The sequence below is a fragment of the Aulonocara sp. 'chitande type north' Nkhata Bay genome, linkage group LG11 (assembly GCF_057382095.1).
Source record: "Aulonocara sp. 'chitande type north' Nkhata Bay isolate Kocher_YH1m ecotype deep benthic linkage group LG11, A_spYH_male_GT1.1, whole genome shotgun sequence".
NCBI classification, from domain to species: domain Eukaryota; kingdom Metazoa; phylum Chordata; class Actinopteri; order Cichliformes; family Cichlidae; genus Aulonocara; species Aulonocara sp. 'chitande type north' Nkhata Bay.
Genome location: NC_141354.1, coordinates 27,402,078 through 27,421,740, shown reverse-complemented (window position 1 = coordinate 27,421,740; position 19,663 = coordinate 27,402,078). Strand labels below are relative to the sequence as shown.

General features: G+C 40.8%; 1 protein-coding gene across 5 annotated transcripts in view; it reads left to right on the top strand.

The window, feature by feature from the left end:
* Positions 1-19,663, top strand: part of celf3b (cugbp, Elav-like family member 3b) — a 33,119-nt gene continuing 13,456 nt past the window's right edge. For 3 of the 5 annotated variants that reach the window (XR_015131533.1, XR_015131532.1, XM_086311672.1), the window contains exons 1-4: positions 1-673; positions 958-988; positions 1,446-1,689; positions 3,668-3,750. Coding sequence is in view for 2 of the 5 variants with exons in the window: in XM_086311672.1 (XP_086167798.1) it covers positions 1,545-1,689; positions 3,668-3,750 (228 nt within the window). In the remaining 3 variants the exon portion in view is untranslated. Of the gene's footprint in view, positions 674-957; positions 989-1,445; positions 1,690-2,539; positions 2,617-3,667; positions 3,751-19,663 lie in introns of those variants that run through there. The other 2 variants (XM_086311671.1, XM_086311674.1) reach the window with 2 other exon arrangements.

The following is a 19,663-nucleotide window of genomic DNA, read 5'->3' as shown; positions in this document are numbered from 1 at the left end:
GGAGATAGGAGGGGGAGGGGGAGACAGAGAGTAGAGAGACACCGGTAGCTTTAGGACGTTAAAAGCCATAGAACCGTCGGACGGGCCGGTCGCTACAAGAAACAGAAAATAGTAAGAGCAGCTCCCCATTAACGGTTAGAACAATAACGACAAGGCTGAAAGATCCCGTTACGAGTGACCGATCAAGTTTCAACAGTTTTAAGCTAGCCAAATTCTAGAAGCTGCTTTGTCCATTATCACTTTGTTATAATATAACAGGACTTGAGAGTGGTGAAAGTGATAACTCTGGATTTGTAAACCCTGAGAGGTTGGGACTAAGTGCAGAAAGCGGTGGTGTTCGAGCTCACCTGCCGCCAGGACTTCTTCTCCGTCACTTCCACACCCGAAGACCGGGAACACCGGGATTTTTTGTGGATTTTTGTTTTTTGTTTTTTGTTTTTGTAAAAACACAAGGCGAATCTATAATATTACACACCGAGGAGAGAGGAGGAGGATAAACACAAACACACACACAGCACGGCAGGCACAAAGAGCGGGGAGCATCCAGAGAGGGGAAGAAGGCGGACCGCACGGAGAGATAGAGCGCGGTGTGAGGACAACAACCCGACTGAGCATCCCTCTTTAATTTCTGATCTGCTCAGGAAACACTCTGCACGGCCGTACAGTACAAACGGTAAGAGCTTTGACGTGTGCAGCCTGTATATTCCCACGTCTTGTTTTGTTATGACGAGAGTATTATATATATATAAATATATTTATATATATGTGTGTGCGTGTGTGTGTGTACATTGAGGAGGGGTGGGGGGGGGGGGGTGGGGGGGTGATCGGACAAAGAGCAAGGGAGCCCCATGACATCCGTGTGTATGCTGTAACCTACAGCTGGCTAAACAAAGAAACCGCTCTATTGCAATGTTTTATCCCCAGTCACACTGTTTCCTCTTCTTTTTTTATGTGTAGCGGATCCTGAACGCCGTTTATCCACGGAAAGGTAACGCATCTGCATACATATTTTCTTTTCATATATTTTTAATTGGAGCAAAAAGTGCTATTATTGTTTTTTGATTGGCTAATTAACATTTGCATAATTGTTTTACCGGAAGCAACTGGGGCCCTTTGTCATCAGCGTGGGCACTAAATACACAAATTATCTATAGTTTCTTTTTCTTTAACGTAATGGATGCATGTATTTTATTATTAAATATATTCATGAAGACATTTGATCTGGAATTTATAATCTTTTTACAAAATTACAATTGCAATTTGGCTAATACTATAACACATGTGATAAATGTTTTATAGGGTAAAATAACCAAGGAAAGTATCCTACTGTAATATAAATCTGTGAAAATGAATTATTATTATATAAATAAATATTCTAAGGATAATAATAGTTATTTTTCAATTGTTTTCTTTTCCTCTCCCATGTTTCTGGCTATGTCCCAAAGACTCCTCCAGCATCAGTCGCTCCTCTCCAGGGATAGCTGCTCCCGATCTGTTTGCCCCTGAGCCCTGCAGTACCCAGTTGTCCTCTCCACTTTGTCCCGATGAAGGAGGCTGATGCCATCAAGTTGTTTGTGGGGCAGATTCCCCGTAATCTGGAGGAGAAGGACCTCAAGCCTATCTTTGAGCAGTTCGGCAAGATCTATGAGCTAACTGTGATTAAGGACAAATACACTGGCATGCACAAAGGTAGGATCTGCCTTCGTAACCCAGAGTTAAAAAGATGCCTCCGGTGCTTGATAGATGTGCGACACAGAGGCAGATAGATGAGTGAAAATATTTCTGCGTGTATGTCACATGTATCCATGGAAACTGTCACAGTGCCTTCGTGTCTTCATTTTGAGTTCAGGCATGAGATCCCGAAGACGAGCAAGCAAACTCAGTTACTGCCCGTACACTGCGAGCGAACTCGCTGTTTTGCAGCAGCATGCTTCATAAAACAATCGGGTGCCTAATGTATTTAAAAATTTACTCCAATTTGTAAAGCTTGTGCTCCACAGGCGGAAAAAGAATGTGATAAAAAGTTTTATAATATATGATAAAGAGTGGAAATAAGGATCTCCTGATAGATGCCATGAATGAAAAATAACTTTCTACTGTAGCAAAACCCATTCAGGCACACACATGCACACACACACACACACACTGACCTGGGGTCCTTTGTGTTATGAGCCAGATTAGACTGTATGCTCCAATCAGTGTAATGGGGCTGTAAGCTAGGGTGACACAAGGGAAAGAATCTGTTGTTTTGAGATTCCCCACAGCCACAGTAAGCCGCTCTTAAAAGCAATGAGATGGACCATAAGATGCATGTGTGTCTATGTGTGTGTGTGCCATGTACTGATCCGAGTGCCATGTCAGGTGTGTGTCTTATCATTCTTTGTATTTCTTTTTTCTTTTTGTTTTTAATCTCATGGCACCATTAAATCCCGAGATGCGCACTCCGTGAATGTTAACTTCATTTCTCTAATCTGAATCTACATGAGCCCGTCTGAGATGTCACTGGGATGCTAACCTGCTGCTAATCTTGTTGTCTTAGTGCTGGTGACAGGTGTAGTAAACAGCTCTGGGCAGCCAGCTCTACTACCCACCCTTCCCTCACACACACAGACACAGGTACAACACGTAGGAAAACAGAGGGAGTGTATCTGGAGTGATCGTGAGGCATGCATAGTGGTTGGTATAGGGCAAGAACCTGACAGTGGCAAGCCTGCAAGGCCTTGTTAGCCCCACGCACACGTCTGTGGTGCTGTCATGTGTGCTGACTCGTGGCGTGCCGTACTGAGATGTGCCGTGCCGTGGAGTGTCCTCTTCTGCTCTAGAGTAACATCATTAGGGAGCATAGTTACCGTACAATGCATGATTATATATCAATATTTTAATCTTCACGCGTATATCCAGAATATATGATGACAAGTAATCAGGAAAGGTATTAGAAAAGACAACATTTAAAAGATTTAAATGGATGATGACGGAGAGTGTGTGTGTGTATGTTTGTGTGTGTGGGGGGGTGCAATATAACAATACAGTCTCAAGGCAGTGGTGAAGTAGTCATAATCGTTAATGTATTTATTCATGTTCCTGGACACCAATGTTTCATTTCTTCATGTCTTGCACACATTTTTTGTTTTTAATCTGTTTGGTGTCATGTGTAGTGATTTGTCCACATTCGGAGACTGAAGGGGTTTGTGGCAGAGGGAATCATTTCCCCGCTTATACCAGAGATCACAGTTTAAGTCAGAAACGAGACAGATATTTACAGTTAATTTGTGTCATACATTATTAATTGTCTTTAAAAGCCGAATTGATTATGTTTAGAGAAAGATCAAGGTTTGGGTTAAAGTGCATCACATCGCCCTGTTGTCTTGGTTGCCAGGGTGACAAAGCCCCGGTCCAGACTCGGGGCTGCAGACATGAAATATACCTCCTATTAAAAAAACATTACCTTCAAAGTTGTGCCAACTGTCTTGAAAAACAATGACAATTTGTGTCCGTGAACATGAACAAATACATTACTTTTTTTGGTGACTATTTCACGTTTTGCTCTGAGACCCGGCTGACAAAGACAGAGATAGAGGATGACAAATATTAGAGCCGTACCCTGACCTTTTCTACCATTACTCTCTCCCTCTCTCTTTCTCGTTCTCTGCCTCTTTCTGTCTGACAGGATGTGCGTTTCTGACGTACTGTGCGAGAGAGTCTGCGCTGAAAGCCCAGAGCGCTCTTCATGAGCAGAAAACACTACCAGGGGTAAGTGCACATCAACAGACATAAATACACACACATAAACATCCCCAGATAAATCACACTTAACACTTATGTAACAATACACACAAGCTTCCATGTACATTCCTGTTGTAGCAAACATACAGACTCTGTCATCCAATTTACACACACACACACACACACACACACACACACACACACACACACAAAAGTGGCCTCGCATCAGTGTGCGTTTGTGTGATTGGAGGTTCAGCTCCCATTAGTAACACTGACATAACTCAGCAGCCAGCAGGCGTCTTGCTGCTAAGGACAAACACTCCCTCTCGCTGGAGACACATAGGGTACTCCGTAAGCATTATCATCTCCATTTCTCTATCTTTCTCTGTCGCTCCATCTCTCTGTCGGCTCCTGCGTTAGCCTCCGGTGATAGCTCCCGCCTAGAGAGTGTATGTAATTAATGTGGCCATTCCCCTTTGTCTCATCCCAGTCTCCCTCCGGTCGCTCCAGTGAGGGATTGTGCGCTGCACCGGGGCCGGGGTAGGACGGTGTTCATTATGGATGGGAAACTGCGAGAGCGGTGTCTGTCTCGCAGGCTCTACCTCTCTGTCACTCCCGCTCTCTCTCTCTCTCTCTCTCTCTTTTTCTTCCCTCTCTGACCTGATTTCCACTGCAGTTAAAAACAGATATTACAGTATGCGTTTTGGAGCATTTTGTATTTTTGCACACTGTGTGGCTAAAATACGAAGCGTTTAATCGAAATGGCATTTTCCCAGTTTTATCCGACTCCCAATTTCCACCATTTAGAACAGAATAGTAAGCGTGCTTCTACCATCTCTGAGGCGCTAGCATTCTCTCGAATTCTCTGTTCGTTGACTTGCTAATGATCAGAATTTCACTTCATGCACCTTCTTCCTGAGCCAGAGTGTTGATAAGATCTGTGTGAAAAAAACTGGAAAAAGAGCGTGAGGAAAAGGCGTTGGGGGAAGGGAAGTGTTGTGACACACACAAGCATGAAATCTCTGCATACATATTGCAGTCATGCATACTTTTTTTGAACCTCTATGCAGTCACACATTCGCAGTCACCTATACAAACACACTATAGTGACAGTAATCCAATTAGAGACTGCTAAGAAGCCTGACCTTTTTTCATAATCACCTTTCTGCTGTCTGCTGTGTCTCCCTTTTCTTGTGTGCACTGCCCTTTGTCCTTTAACTCATTCTTAGTTTCTCTACATTCCTCTGTGATGTCTCTAAGCGCAAAAGGGAAATCATCTATACGGCTGACTTACAAGAACATAATTGCTGCAAATTTCCAGATAAATTGTGATAGATATTCTGGACACACAGAGGAAACATTTGCAGGGCGGATACTCATTAGCTGCAAAGATTTACTAAAGAGTCAGCATGTAACAATCAGAAGCACCACTCCCCTGAGGAAGGCTGGTGCTGAAACAAGGGTGTGGCATTCGTGGGCTGATATAGGCCTGGACTCTTCATGAAAAGCATAACTTTTTCTGCATTTGGTGTGTCTTGGTTTCCGGTTGGATCACTTATTCTGTCTAATTTGAGCCAGAAGTGTTCATAATGAAGCACTTGCAAGAATTTTAGCATGTCTGAGCTCAGTGAATTGGTTCATGAATAGCAGTAAATGAGGGGCTGACACAGTTTGTCATCAACACTTCCCTTTAGTTGAAGCACTCACAAATATTTCCATCAGCAGCCTCATTAATCACTCTGGATGTCGTTTGGGGTTGGAATGAGGACCAAAGTGCAGCCACTGAAGTAGAGGGAAGTAACAAAAGTCGAGTCTTTAGTTTGGTTGACATAAAAAGTCCTAAAAGGGAAGTGACACGCAAATTCAAAAAAATAAACTCAAAGAGCCTGGGAATCAATCAAGAGAATATGGAAACAAGAAGGGGAAGACAGGACTACACAAATATACACAGATGAAAACGGTCAACGATGGGTGAGGACGGTTAGGGTGGGGCAGGCGATCTAGGGGGGAAAAGACCAGAAAGTAAAACTAGTACAAGACACAAAATTAGCATTCAGAGTAAAACAATAAACAAAAGACAAATAGGACTGAGTATGAAAGGGTACTAAACAAAAAGACAGAGACAGGAAAGCACAGGAGGAAAAAGTCATCAAGACATAGAGAGAGAGAGAAAATGAAGAAACACTACCTAAACTAAAAACACACGAACAGACATGTATTAATCTCAAAAGAGGACCCAAAGCCCAGTTAAAATAAATGAATCAAAATTGTCTCCAATACTAATATAGTAATGAAATCAAAACAAGAAGCACAGCTCAGTCATATTTAACAAATATCCAGAGCCATGACACTGGTTTGGTGACTACAGCTAACGAATGATAACATTTTAAAGCGATTAACTAAATTAAATTAAATGTCTCCATTTAATTCTATACTTTGATGCTTGGCTTTGGTAACTTTGTGTAGAGCAGCTAAGGTTTAGCTCTGCTATCACATTTCACTAACCACTGAAACCTGTGTGTCAACCCGGTCTCGTGCCAAACTGTGAAAAATCTGTTTGTTCCTGATCATGGACACAAATATTGTTGTCAGCACGACTTTGAAACTATTGTATTTCAGTGCTAAGTATATGCTTTGTGTGAAATCCAAGAAAATTTTCCATTTTTCCAAACCTATCCCAGTAGTTTAAATATCCAATTCGCTAGTTGTGCATTTCTTTGTAAGTGGCGTTTGGTTACTAAAAACATTAAAGAACTCCTTGAAAGTGACAATTTGGGATCCGGCCACTTTGACCTTCCGGCGATTATTTCTCCCATTATCTCTGAAACTCTGAAAATCTCTGGCTGGCGCATCACAGTTTAAATCGCTAAACCTAACCAGGCTGTTTTTAATACCAAAAGCTATTGTATTTTAAATAGATAACATCTTAAAAAATAAGACAAATGATTAAAAATCTGTCACATGCAAGATTCGAAACAAAGTTTCTGGTGTGACCGGTGAAATTTTGTTTTTTCTTTTAAAAGTGGAAAATATGAACTTTTTGTACCCAAACATAAATCAGTACGTCCGAGACTAGCAGAACAAAAATGTAAGGACAGGAAATCTGAGTACAGGACCACAGAAAAGCTGGAAAATTCGTTTACAGAAACGCAAGTTAATAGATTAGAGCTTGTGACTGTTTCGGGAACTGCCGTGAGACTGCGTTGCGCATGTCTCCCTTCTCCCTGGTCTCCGTTCCCTTGCCTATATTGACTTCTTTGACGGGATTTAGAAATGACTTAAGAAGATTTTTCACTCTCTTTCACACATCCTCCCTTTGTCCCATTCTTTTCTCTCCTTAAGAAATGCTTTTTCATCTCTTCCGTATTCTTCCTTTTATTTCCCCAGACCTGCCATATGCTTTCTCTCTCATTCAATTTCATCTCCGCACCCCCCCCCCCACTCTCAAATCCCCTCTGTCCTGTGTTCAACTCCTCCTCCTGACGTCTTCCAGTTTCTCTACAGCAGTAGAATATTACACTAGCCTGAACCCTTTCATTTCATGGTATTCCTCTCTCATCCCTCCTTTTCCCTCCCTGCTATCTTTTACTCATTTTTTTCTCTCACTGCACACTAGCGCTTCCTCCTCGGATTCTCATTTCACAGTCATTAATGGTAACCCTTCTAAGTCCTCCTTCTCTCACGCGCGCGCCATCTCCTTCCTCCACCCTCCCCCTCGCAGTTCCTCTACCCCTCGTCTCATTTCCCCTCCTCTTGATTAGTTGACCCCTTTGACCGTTTCACCCCCCCCCCCCCCCCTCCCCTACTCTTCTTCTTTGCCGGCTCTATTTGTTAAGCTTTGTGATGAGTTTATCACAAACTCATTTTCATAGTCAGATTCTGAGCTCCCTGTGAGGCACGAGGGCTGAGGTCTGTGTGTATATGTGTGTATGCGTGTGAATCTCGGGATCACTCTAAACTGCAGGCGGCGGAGGAACGTCGGGCACCTCATACAACTTTAATTGAGCTGTAGCATCACACACTCTGATGTGTTGCTTTTACACCCACGGCCTAGCAATTAAACGTTCGATGACAAGTCCAACGCTACAGAGTGTTACTGCTCCTGCCTGCCACTCACCGATGGGATTTAATGCTCTGATCAGCCAGTAGAGAAATGAAAAGAAGAAGAGAAATGCATAGAGGTGTGCTCTATAGTTTCAGCAAGGGGCGATAGACTGTCAGACGGAGTAAGAAGAAAAAGTGCAGAGGGATTGAGAGAGGGAGATACGAACAGATGGCCTTATCAGAGTGTCCTGCGCCTTGTGTTTAATTTGGACACAGAGGGAATGAGAAGCGACGAGGGAGCATGACAAGAAGAGAGCGAGAGGGAGGGAGCAAGATAGTACATGATATTTGTCACAGTAGCAGAAATTTAACAGTGGAACCACTATTAAAGTCCTGCTGTAGCACACAGATGTTTTGGTGTATTAGATGTGGTGCAAAGATTCCCTCTGGGATACATCCATGTGAAAGCGCTTATGTTTATCTGCCACATATTAGCATTTGTTTTCACATGAAGATTAAATTCATATGTGCATGCAGGGGTTTCCTCATTATTCCCAAATGCAAATAATATAAATATTTAGTGTCGTAAAAGCCTGCCCCCACAGATGTATTCCTGGTCTTATTTTGTAGATATCTTATTAAAGGTGTCTCATTCAAGGAACCACTTTTACTTCTGCAAAAAGAGCCATACTGTAGTGGATGCTCGATTTTAAAGGCTAAAATATATCAAATCAACAGCCGAGAAATTATTCTATCAAAGCAGCCAAATAAATTCCACAAAATAGCTTAAATAAAGTAGAATAGCTGAAATGAATTCATACAATAGTAAGACAAAACCTCAGTACATATATTTCATGGATTTATTTAAGTTAAAAGCTTTGATGATCCACAGAAATACACTGTTGGCTGGCTTTGCAGCTAGTGTGGGTCTTGTTATTTCAGAGAGATTGTAGCACTTGGGTGATACCATGTGTCCGAGGTCAGAGGTGAAGGCTCAGCTTCCAGTGAACAAATCCAGGATAACCATTAGAAGGACATGTCATCCCCAAAGAGTGTGTGGACCACTGCAATCTAGCACAATGCACAGGCGACATTTTGGATACATATTCTTCTCTCCTTAATAATAATTATGCCTGCAGTCAGAATATTTCTACAGTATAATTAGTTTGACATGTTGATTTGTTGCCTGGTTATATAATTTTTTTCTCACATCTTTTCTTTCATTTTTGACAGTTTTTTATGTAAGTTAAAAAGCTTGTATTTCTTGTACATTCATTGGAGACACTAACAGACACACAGCTCAGTCATAGTTTGCTTACACGTACACCGGTAAAAGACACTGTCATACACACAGGCACACTCGTGCTCATGCAAACATCAAATTTAGAGTATCCTTGTTTCATCCTAATCCCCCATGCATCTCTCCCTCCCTCTGTCGCTGTTCATCAGGCCACACTTCCCTCCCAGCCTGGCTAGATTTTAACCTCGTATCTCCCTCTGCTCTCCATCTATCGCTCTATCTCTCTCCAGCCCTACTGCTGCTGTATTTCCTCCCATATCTCTCCTCTTATCTGCTTCTTTTGTTCTTTGTTGTCGATATCTCTCTCTCCATTTAATCTGCACGCTCTCTTCTCTTTGTGTTTATCGCTCCCTTCATCTTTGTGCTACTTCAAACACAACTGTTTGTACACACACATACGTCTACCTGCTTGCACACACCCACACACACATACACACACACACACACACACACACACACACACACACACACACACACACACACACACACACACACACACACACATCTGTTTGGTCACGCCTACATCCGCAGATCTCAATGTAGGTGAAATTAAAGTGTGATAAGCAGCTTACCAGGTGTGTGTTGTCATGCTTCACTGCTCTCAAGGCAGCACTCTGCTCCCTGTTTTTTGATTAGAGCCAAACTGAAGCTCTCTCTCTCTCTCTCTCTCTCTCTCACACACACACACACACATACACGATGTACTTTCTGTGACACACTGAATGTCTAATGAATTATTATTAAGCCAGAAGAAGCACCACCAGTACTTAACAAAAGAGATACTACAGAGGAGTAGAATAAAAAGTAGAATAAAAGTTTGTAGTGGTGATATTGATTAAATACATTTAGTCTGACACTGAGCACTGATCCAGCTTTTTTCATTTCCGATATGACACAGTTACCTTGGCTTTCGGTTTCTACTGATAATGAGCACTGATCCGATACCAGCCTTAAATTAATAAGCTGTAATCCTCACTGTGAGGAAGAGACTAGGAATCCTTCCTTTATTCATAAAATAACATCAGGCTATACTTAAACATTTTTTTCTCAACAAAAGAACAGTCCAAGACTGTAAATGTTGACTCACTTCATCAAAGTTAGCAGTGAAGTAAAAGAAAAAAACTTTTTCAAACACACAAAGAGTGTAGCAGTGTGAAATCCCTCCAAACTCTGAACGCTTTGCTGTTACTTTCCCCCATTCCCCACATTAGGTCTCACACTAACAAACAGTGTGCTGCTGCGTCATGCATGAGCTGGAAATCAGAACAACAGAGAACTGATGTGAACAGCACGATGCACCGGTGCATCGCTGGTTGTTTTAGAGTTAATGCTGGATCTTGGAAAAGTGTTGGGATTTTACTAATTCTGTGAGGTCTAAGCTCTCGCTGGCACCCCTAAACTTATGTTGTGGAGAAATACAGAACAAAAACATGGTTTGTCAGGTGTCAGTCATAATGACACTGGCAGGGTTATAAGCAATATGCTGTTTGATGGTGTAAATTTAACTACAGTATTTTCAGGGTTAAGGCTTGATCCTGGAAACACGTCTATAGCTGCTAAGCATTTTATTAAGTCAAATCAAAACCGTGGAAACTGAACTGACTTCCACAACATCCTGTGTATGTATAGTATTGATGAGATCAGACACAGATGGTTAGACGGTGCAGAAACAGCAGCCTCTTCTTAATAATTAGTGTCACTTCATTCTTTTAAGGGCAGCCCAAGAAAAAGAACCAACATTGGAAATATCACCATAAATAATCGCTTTTCCCTTTAAGTATGTCAGTAGTGTGCCTGGGAAGATAGATGCGATCTCTTCAGGTATACATCAACCACTACTTTTAGTTGATGTTTATCAGATCCACTTAGAATGTGTCCATGTTGTGTACGTCCTGTGTGTGTTTCCATGTGGAATCTAAGATGCTTGGCAGACAGCCTCCCTGTGGGGCAAAGCTATGATGAGCAATTATCCACTAGGGCGACTTTGTAGGCTAATTTAGCATATTTATGTGGTCAGCAGCACTGTTTACTATTCCCCTTCACTGCTTACTGCTACACTTTCAATTTAGAACAGACCCCAAATCTCTCTCTTTCTCAGTTTCTCTCTCTCTTTCTATATTTCCTCTCTGTCTCTCCCTCCTCTCCCTCTATCTCTCCCCTCCTGATGGGGTTTGTGATGTGTATCGCTTACCCCCTCCCTCGTGCTGTTTCTCTATTTTTATCCTCGCTGTGTGTGGGATGGGAAGGGAGTAGAGGGACAGGTGTAAAATTGTGTGTGTGTGTGTGTGTGTGTGTGTGTGTGTGTGTGTGTGTGTGTGTGTGTGTGTGTGTGTGTACAAGAAGTAGACAAAAAGAGGAGGAGCTGGAGAGAGTGATGCAGAGGGGATATGCAGAGCAGAAGGGTGTTTGTGAGGGGAGGGATTTGGCTTGTTTGTTTAAAACAAAAGTCTTTGCTCTGTGCATGCATGTGTGTGTGTGTGTGTGTGTGTGTGTGTGTGTGTGTGTGTGTGTGTGTGTGTGTGTTTGTAAGTGTGCATGTGGGTACATTTTTGCATGAAACATGGGCAGAGAAAAAGTGCCTGCCTCATATTTCACAACAAAAATGAGGCAGAATCTAATCATAGCCTAATAAAAACCTGACCCTGGAGAGCGCCTGCCTCTTTAAGACCTAACACACATACACACACATGCACACATACTCCAACACACACTGTTGTTTATACATGACTCCAGAGGCCATTACAATGACTTACATTCATTTCCTAGAGACTTACCTTAACCTTAAGCTAGTGCTGGGTGGTATGAAATATGTATGGTCGTTTTTAAGATTCTGGTGGTTTCGTTTTATGTCACAGTATTGTTATTATTAGTATTATTTTTGCCTATGAGCTTACACACAGACTTTAATGTCATCATAAAAAAGAAATAAAACCTAAAATAAAACCACACAACCATAAGCAATAAATGTTCTAATCTTAGGCTCTGCTAATGAAAATCATTGGCACATGGCTATAGAGGCTGCTTTCTGTGATTTACCAGTGTAAACAGATTTTGGTCCTCATAAGTACTACCTGAACAAAATAAACACAGAAGGACCTTCATGTGTTGGCCTGTTTGTAAAATGATATTTGTGTGGATGGATGATTACCAGGCCGTGTGTCTCTCAGATGCTGAACTCTAAAGTAGCAGTAAAGTTGAGTCCATATCACACACCATCTGCTTTGTAAAGCCAGACAGCTTTAGCACAGCCTTGTGTCCACGTTCACTGAATGAAAAGACCTGAGTTGTAATTTTGTGAAGTTTGCTTCAAAACTTGCACAAGCACAGCTTTTTTGTAGCTATTTAAATCTTGGGTTCACACATTGGCTTATTGTAAACTGCCCACTGACACTAAAATCCTCATATTTAAAACAGAGAACTGTTTTTTCCTGGCTGAAAGTGGCCCTTTAGGGCGGCTATGCAAGTAAGCATGATGTGTCAAGGCAATATATTAAAGGTGCATATAGAAAAATATATTTATCCATCCATCCATCTGTTTTCTTCCACTCATCCAATTCAGGTTTGCAGGCATAATAAATTTATACTTGAGTAAATTCCCTCCACTTAAAAAAAGACTTTGCTTGGGGGGAAGGCCAAAACCTCTTTAGTGAGCAGAAACCTTTACAAAATAAGATAGATGTTCCACGTTAATGCAGATAGAAATACATTTGACTGATTATTGTAAGCTTACAAGAGGATTATCTTTCCCATTTGAATAAAACAAATGCATTTCAGAGTAGAAAACAATTGTCAGAAATCAGAGTATGCGAGGATCACTTAAATGCGGTGACCTTAGCAGATCTCAGCATTTGTTCTTGGATCGGGCTTTCATCAGTGATCACCCCTTTTTTTTTTACTTGAATTAATTTACTCTTCCTAACACTCCGTCTTGCATAGATTTTCATGGCATGGCATGCTTTGGCATGAGTTGGCATCTTTTATTTTGTCCATGTCCATGTGAGGCTGTCTTTCTCAAAGCTACAGCTTGCAATCCAGACATGGTGTCTCAGCATGTAATATTTATGTGTCTATACTGAGGCGGACGTATAGAACAGGACCATGCCGGGGGGCGGGGGGGGGGGGGGGTGAATGAATGTGTGAATTTGTGTGAATGAAAGGGGAGGTTAAGCGGAGTGGAGGAGGGCCGTGAAGAGGTTTGGCATGAATAGGGGTGTATAGACGGGGAGGGGGGAAGGGTGAGACAGGGGAGGAGTAGAGGAGTTCGGGTTAGAGAGAAGGAGGAAACAAGACAAGAGTTTCCCATAATGAGCGTGGAGGAAGGGGCAGGCGGGTGGTGTGCAGAAGAAAGGGCTTTTTCTGGGTGGTGGAGGAGTGGGAGGGAGTCAGGGCGCACTTCTGTCAATTTAAACAGAGACATCTGTCAGAGGGGGCCACTGGTGTGTGTCTGAATATGTGTGTATGTGATTAGGCAGGCAAGGGGATGACAGGACTTTGGTTGCACCTGGGGTATGACCTCCGCTCTGAGGTCCCCCCTCTAGCCACACTCCAACTTCGTATCTGAATAATGGCCATTTTCCTCTGACCACAGGGCAATACTGGAGCTTTAAGTGACCACATTACACAAACGTAAATCACCACACTTAATAATGCTGCGTTCAACAACAGAAAACAATGGGAACAGGACAACAAGCCTCATACGGGAGACAGAGAAAACTGGGCTCCGGGTTTTGCTTTTAGTTCAGCGACCGTGGTTGTGATTTAGTGCTATATAAATAAAACTGAATTGAATTACTTAACTAATTTCCTGTGACAGCCTGGTCTAAGGCACTTAAAAATTGTTCATAAAGTATGAACAAATTCCGCTATGAGAATATTGATAAAACACTGATTTGTGTGTGATATGTTCATACACATGATTTACACACAGATTTTTGGATACGCGCTGTTAGTAAATGTGGTGTGAAAATGAGGCTGTTGTGCCTTATTTAACAGAAATCTATGCTTTTTTCTGCTGTTTCTGACAATTTGAGGTCAGACAAAAATGTCTTTGTAGATTGAGTAGATTAAATTCCAATTAACAAAAGTAGTTAACAAAAATTATTTTATTACCATGCTGGTGATTTCACTTTGGTTCTAGCTGAAATCTCTTTAGGGAATCCAAAAATGTATATGTGCAAAAAAAAAAAAAACAACAGCCATGAAATACTAGTTGGTTGACTGACTTTTAAAAGTACTGCAGTAGTAACTTGTTGATTATAAGATATTTCTTAGTCACCTGCTTTAGCCAGGCCTGAGATAGAGCTGTGCCTTCATATAAATATAAACAAGCCACATTTTAGTAAACTACTCATTTACATACAGTCCCTGGACCACATCATATGAAGCTGCACACTATTCAGATACCATATAGACACAAAACAAAGAACACAAACAAAAGACAAATACATAAAATACAATCATACTAAATTAAATATGATCACAGTTCTGGTTTGCTATAAGCCTTTGTGGAACATGTAGAATGTTCCTTTGTTATAACTGGTAAGCTATTCCAATATTTACTTCTGTTCACTGATAGCACAGTTTGTCCAAACGTGGTTTTGCCTAGAGGCACCTCGCAGTGAGTTCTTTGTATAATAAATTCATTTATACAAGGTGGGGAGGGCATTTAAATTCTTATATATAAAAAAGGCTCTGTTTTTTTTATTTCTCAAAGCTGGAAACCTTTTGTTCTTTCAAAAATGTCCCAGAAAGTAAATTTAAAATGACCTTTTATCAAGCTTTTTTATGGCTTTAATGAAAAGTGATCCCGTTGAGGGTCGTTCCACAGACTCTTCAGCATGTAAAAAAAATTCACTGAAGAATGAAGAATATAGAGGGAATTTAGAACATTTTACATTTAGAAAAATATAGGTTTGGATTAGCTTGAAATGTAACCTTCAGGGTTATACACTGCTTATGTTAAATTCTATCAACATTATTTAATCAAAATGAGTAAAATCCTTTCTCTATTTACCCCGAAGCAACCGAGCTATTTTAGCAACGACTATGACTCAGTGGAATTATTTATTATATAATTATATTTTATGGAGGAATACATTTTAAATTTGTTTTTGTAATTTCACTCAAGTTTCCTGTACCAATAAAATGATATTTATTTAGTCAGTTACAGTTAGTTAACTGAGAAAAAAAGTATATTTGAATAAAATGTGCATTACACTATGCTAGTATCACTTTAACACAAAATATTAATAGTAATAGTGTGAGCAACAGCAAATTTTAGTTTTGTTTCAAGTTTTTGGGTCAGGATTGGATGGTTTCCCTTTATTACTACTTTGTTACATGTTTCTATTACATCTTTCAAAAAGACTATTTAAAATATTTTGTGGAGAAACACTTAAAATAATGAAATAAATGAAAAACTATTATGGGATTATTAATGGCCCCACACAACTTTATTTTTCATATAAAAAGTTTGAAACGTTGTAAAAGAAGAATATGAATTAAAGAGATTTGTTATACAAGCGATAAAGTGAAAAAAGGCTAAAGCGGTATACCTTTTAAAATTTAAAGTGTAAACTATGAATTGTTTTCCAAGAAAGAGAAGTTTAAAAAAAACAATTTCATACATCTATTTTATTCCTGTGACATGCAAAAAAGCTAAATCATCACCAGTCAGTGTGGTGTTTTTAGTTCTGTTAGGCTGTTATGTGAACACACAAGTCATTTACATGTTTTTCTTGCTTTAATTTTCTGGGATCCTGCCTCATGCTGTAACTATCTGAGCATTCAAGAACGTGTCGCTGGCTCCGTGTTGAATGTAATCTCAGTGAATATGAGATTTTTGCAATCATGAATTTCTATGGCTCTGAGCAGCCTTTTTAATTCAGCCGTTCGTTTCTCAAAAGACTTACACTCCCTAAAATAGAAAGAAGGTCCAAGTGCATAGGTCTAGCAGTTATCCGCTATAGTGCTGTTGGATTATGTTGGACTAAATCCAGAGGATCAAATTTCAGTGAGTGCTCCACTGCTGCATGCAGAATGTTCTCATTGGGGTTTGACAAAAACAGCATATAATATTATAGGGATCAACAGGGTAGTTAGTTCTGCTTTATGGATGGTTTGGTGTCATTACTATGGAGCCTGATAAAGAGAAAAAGAGAACGAGAAAGAAAAGAGAATATGTTGCTAATCCGAGAGGCTGGTGAAGGGTTAACTGCCACACAGAGTATTGAGTGGAGAAGAAGGAGGGCGGACTTCTCAGGTGTGAAGAAGAGAATGAGGGAGAGACAGAGGGAGGAGGGATGAGAGCAGGGGGATGGGCCGCTCAGGAGCTTGTATTGTGGTTGCAGGCCCCCGTTACCAGGCAACGGAGCTGAGCTGAGATGCCAGGTTGCTAGGTAACCTGAGGGATGCAAAGCCTAACGTGGTGTGATAGAGAGACGAGGTGGGGTGGAGCTGTGCTGCCGAGCTGCTCCACCTCAGCGCTCACTGTATCTGTTTCTCGCGTTTCAGTGTCTTCATCCAGCTGTGAATGAGAGGTGTGAGCCAGGGTGTCACATTTACCATATCCTACATGTGACACCCCGGGGTGGCTATGCATGGAACCATAACCGGCCACATGTAGTGAAAGCGAAGCTGATGTCTATGCGATTTCCTTACATTTTGGACCATCTTTCACTGTTGAGTAACAGTAAAATATTTTAAGACTATTACAGCGAGTAGAATTTTTGTCACAGTCCTGATGATTTTCCTTTGTCGGAAAAGTGAAAACTTGGTTAGCATGGAGTATTTTAATATCACTTAAAATTAGGGCTTGATTATGACAAAAATTAGAATCACAATTCATTAGCAAGGACCGCAAAACTGAAGGTAAATGTAAAAAGGGGGCCCACAAGTCAATCTATGCTTTGTGTTGGTCCCAAGTCTGGAAAAATGAGGAGGGATGTGTCAGGAAGGGCAAAGGGCATCAAATCTTTGCAAAAATCAAATATGCAGATCACCATAATTCCACACTTGATCAGTCCAGACCTCGATGGAAGCAGGTTATGAAGAAGAAAAAGAATAGCAAAGATGATAGATGAATTACAAGGCCTCAGTGAGGGTCCGGAGCAGCGTGTGGGCCCGGCTAAGCCCTCTGATATCTGTGAAAAGAGGGGGGGTGGGGGGGGGGGGGGGACGTGGCATTTATAGATTTATGACAGCAAGGGAACTCTAACGGGTGTCGTTCCGCTCCTGAATTTCAGATCAATTATCTCCAAGATTTGTTGGTCACTATTTAGATCACCATGGCTTAATAAGTTAACTTCACTTTTGAAACATAACGAAAATTGCATTTTCTAGTTCAGACTCCTCGAAACCAAAGGGTTTCCAAACAGCTGAATTGGTTTCACTACTCTTGGTAATCAAAGTCGCTCTTCCTTTCATCTTGACTTTAGCTGAGCTAAACCTGCCGCAGTCTTTTCTGAGAGCAAGTTTGGTGTTTTAGAGAAATATGTGCACCGCTGTGAGCAAAAGATGAAAGAACAGCAAATAAGAAAAGAACAAAACAATTGCTTTTGTTCTTGGACAATTGGAATTGTTTTACTCAAATTATCCGTTATCATTTAATTATTTTCAGCATGTTTTTCTATAACTACACATCCTCTTTGTATTTTTTTGTTAATAAATAGATTCAGGAGAGATACAAAATATAGTTATTTGGTGCCTTTAACATTAGGCCACTAGATGTTGAAACCATGGATTTTAAAAAAAAAAAAATGAAGTAGTTAATCATTTGCCAAAATAACTGCAAAATAATTTACGCTCACTGAATTATTGATGCTTCTCTCTTTAAAAATGTTTAAAATTCAAAATTTGCATTCTAGCTTAAAATGCCTGCGTGATCACCATCAATTGTCCTTAATTTTACAATTAATTTGTTTAATCAGACTTACAATGTGCCCTCAACTTTGTTGAGTCCAGAATAAAGGTAGAGTCGTATAAATCAGTCATGTGGATTAGTCTAAAATATTTTATAATATTCACAGTTAGAAACAGTTGTGCCTAGCTTAGTTTTTGCATGCTGATGATGAGGATGGGTTTACTAAAATTCATGGAGAGAGTAAGAAAGTAAGACGTAATGGTAAGAAAGAAGAAAAAGAAAGATAAAAAAAAAAACGCCGTGATGGCTACGTCATGGGGTATGAAGGGATTATGGAGCTGAGAGTCAGGGGGAATTGAGGATAGGCGAGAGGAAGAGGGAGAGAAATAATGCTAGATCGTGGAGAAGGGGTAAAAATAGTTTTCCTTTCTTGTGCACTCTGGAAAATAGACATCTGAAATTGTGTGGATGGAGTGCTCCAGAGAGAGATTGAAAGGGGGGAAGGGTGGACAAACACACATGCACACACACGCGCACGCTCACGATTGAATGTTGTGATTCTGTGCTCTGTAATCAGTTTTATATTACTGTTTGTGATAACATTTGTTTCTTCTTGCGATTTAATGACAAAAAAGGGTCAAAAGAACAAAATGATAACATTGATTCAGCGCCGTCGTTTAATCCATGTCCCGAATAGTGTTTGTGCGCTCACATTTACATGCACACACTACCCCCTTCCCTCATAACACTGTGCAATGGTTTATTCCACTGATTTTGTGTAGGTGGGGGAGGGGGGGAGAATACGATTTGATTGGATAATCCAAGGATTTAATATCCCCTAATCCTGGCACAATCCTCTCTGCATTACTGCAGGGAGTAAGATTAACAGTATGTGTGTAGTATGTGTTTGCTTCGGTGTGTGCCAAAGGGCGGATGCTCTGAGAAGGGGGAAAACTGTAGTGGATACTGTGTGTCAGTGTATGTGTGTGCGTGTGTTGTCACCTCAGCATGCAAATGGGCTGTGTTTGCATGCCATACATGATCGTGCATGTGTGCGTTTGTGTGTGTGGATGTGCCTCACACGCACACCATCGTATATCACATATCTCACCCTCATGCGTGGCCTCACATATGAATTCACTTTCCTCTGAGATATAGAAACTCTGCCTCTCAGGGAGGGCTTCTTAGTATGCAGCAGGACGGATCAAACCACGCTCCAGTATGAAGCCAGCTCCTTGTACGTGTTTGCAGATGGTTACTGTTAATTAAGCCCTAATTGGAACGTGAGTAATTAGAGGATAATTCGACTCGAAAGGAGCATGTGGCTGTTCATGAGTGCTGGAGTAAAGGAGACAGAAATACAGTGTGAATGACTAGCGGGGGCTATACTATGTTTGAATTTTTCACTGGGGCTCAAGGGAATTTTAATTACTACAATGTAGATTCAATCCCTCACCCTTACTTATTAAGACTGCCTTTATCTCTCCATTATTCTCATCTTATTGCTCATATATATTTACATTTACTCAGGGCTCATTTTTCTCTCTATGATGCTACGATAAGAGGATGTGTTAGAGGGACGCTGAACAGGGGAAAGAAGAATTTACATTTTAAAAAATGTCTGGTATGAAAATGTAGGTAAAAGGCAGACCTTTTACATGTGATAACTTTGCATACAAACGCCAAAATCTAATTTTAGTGGTATTTTTATTTTAAGGCTTAACCATCAAAGCGGT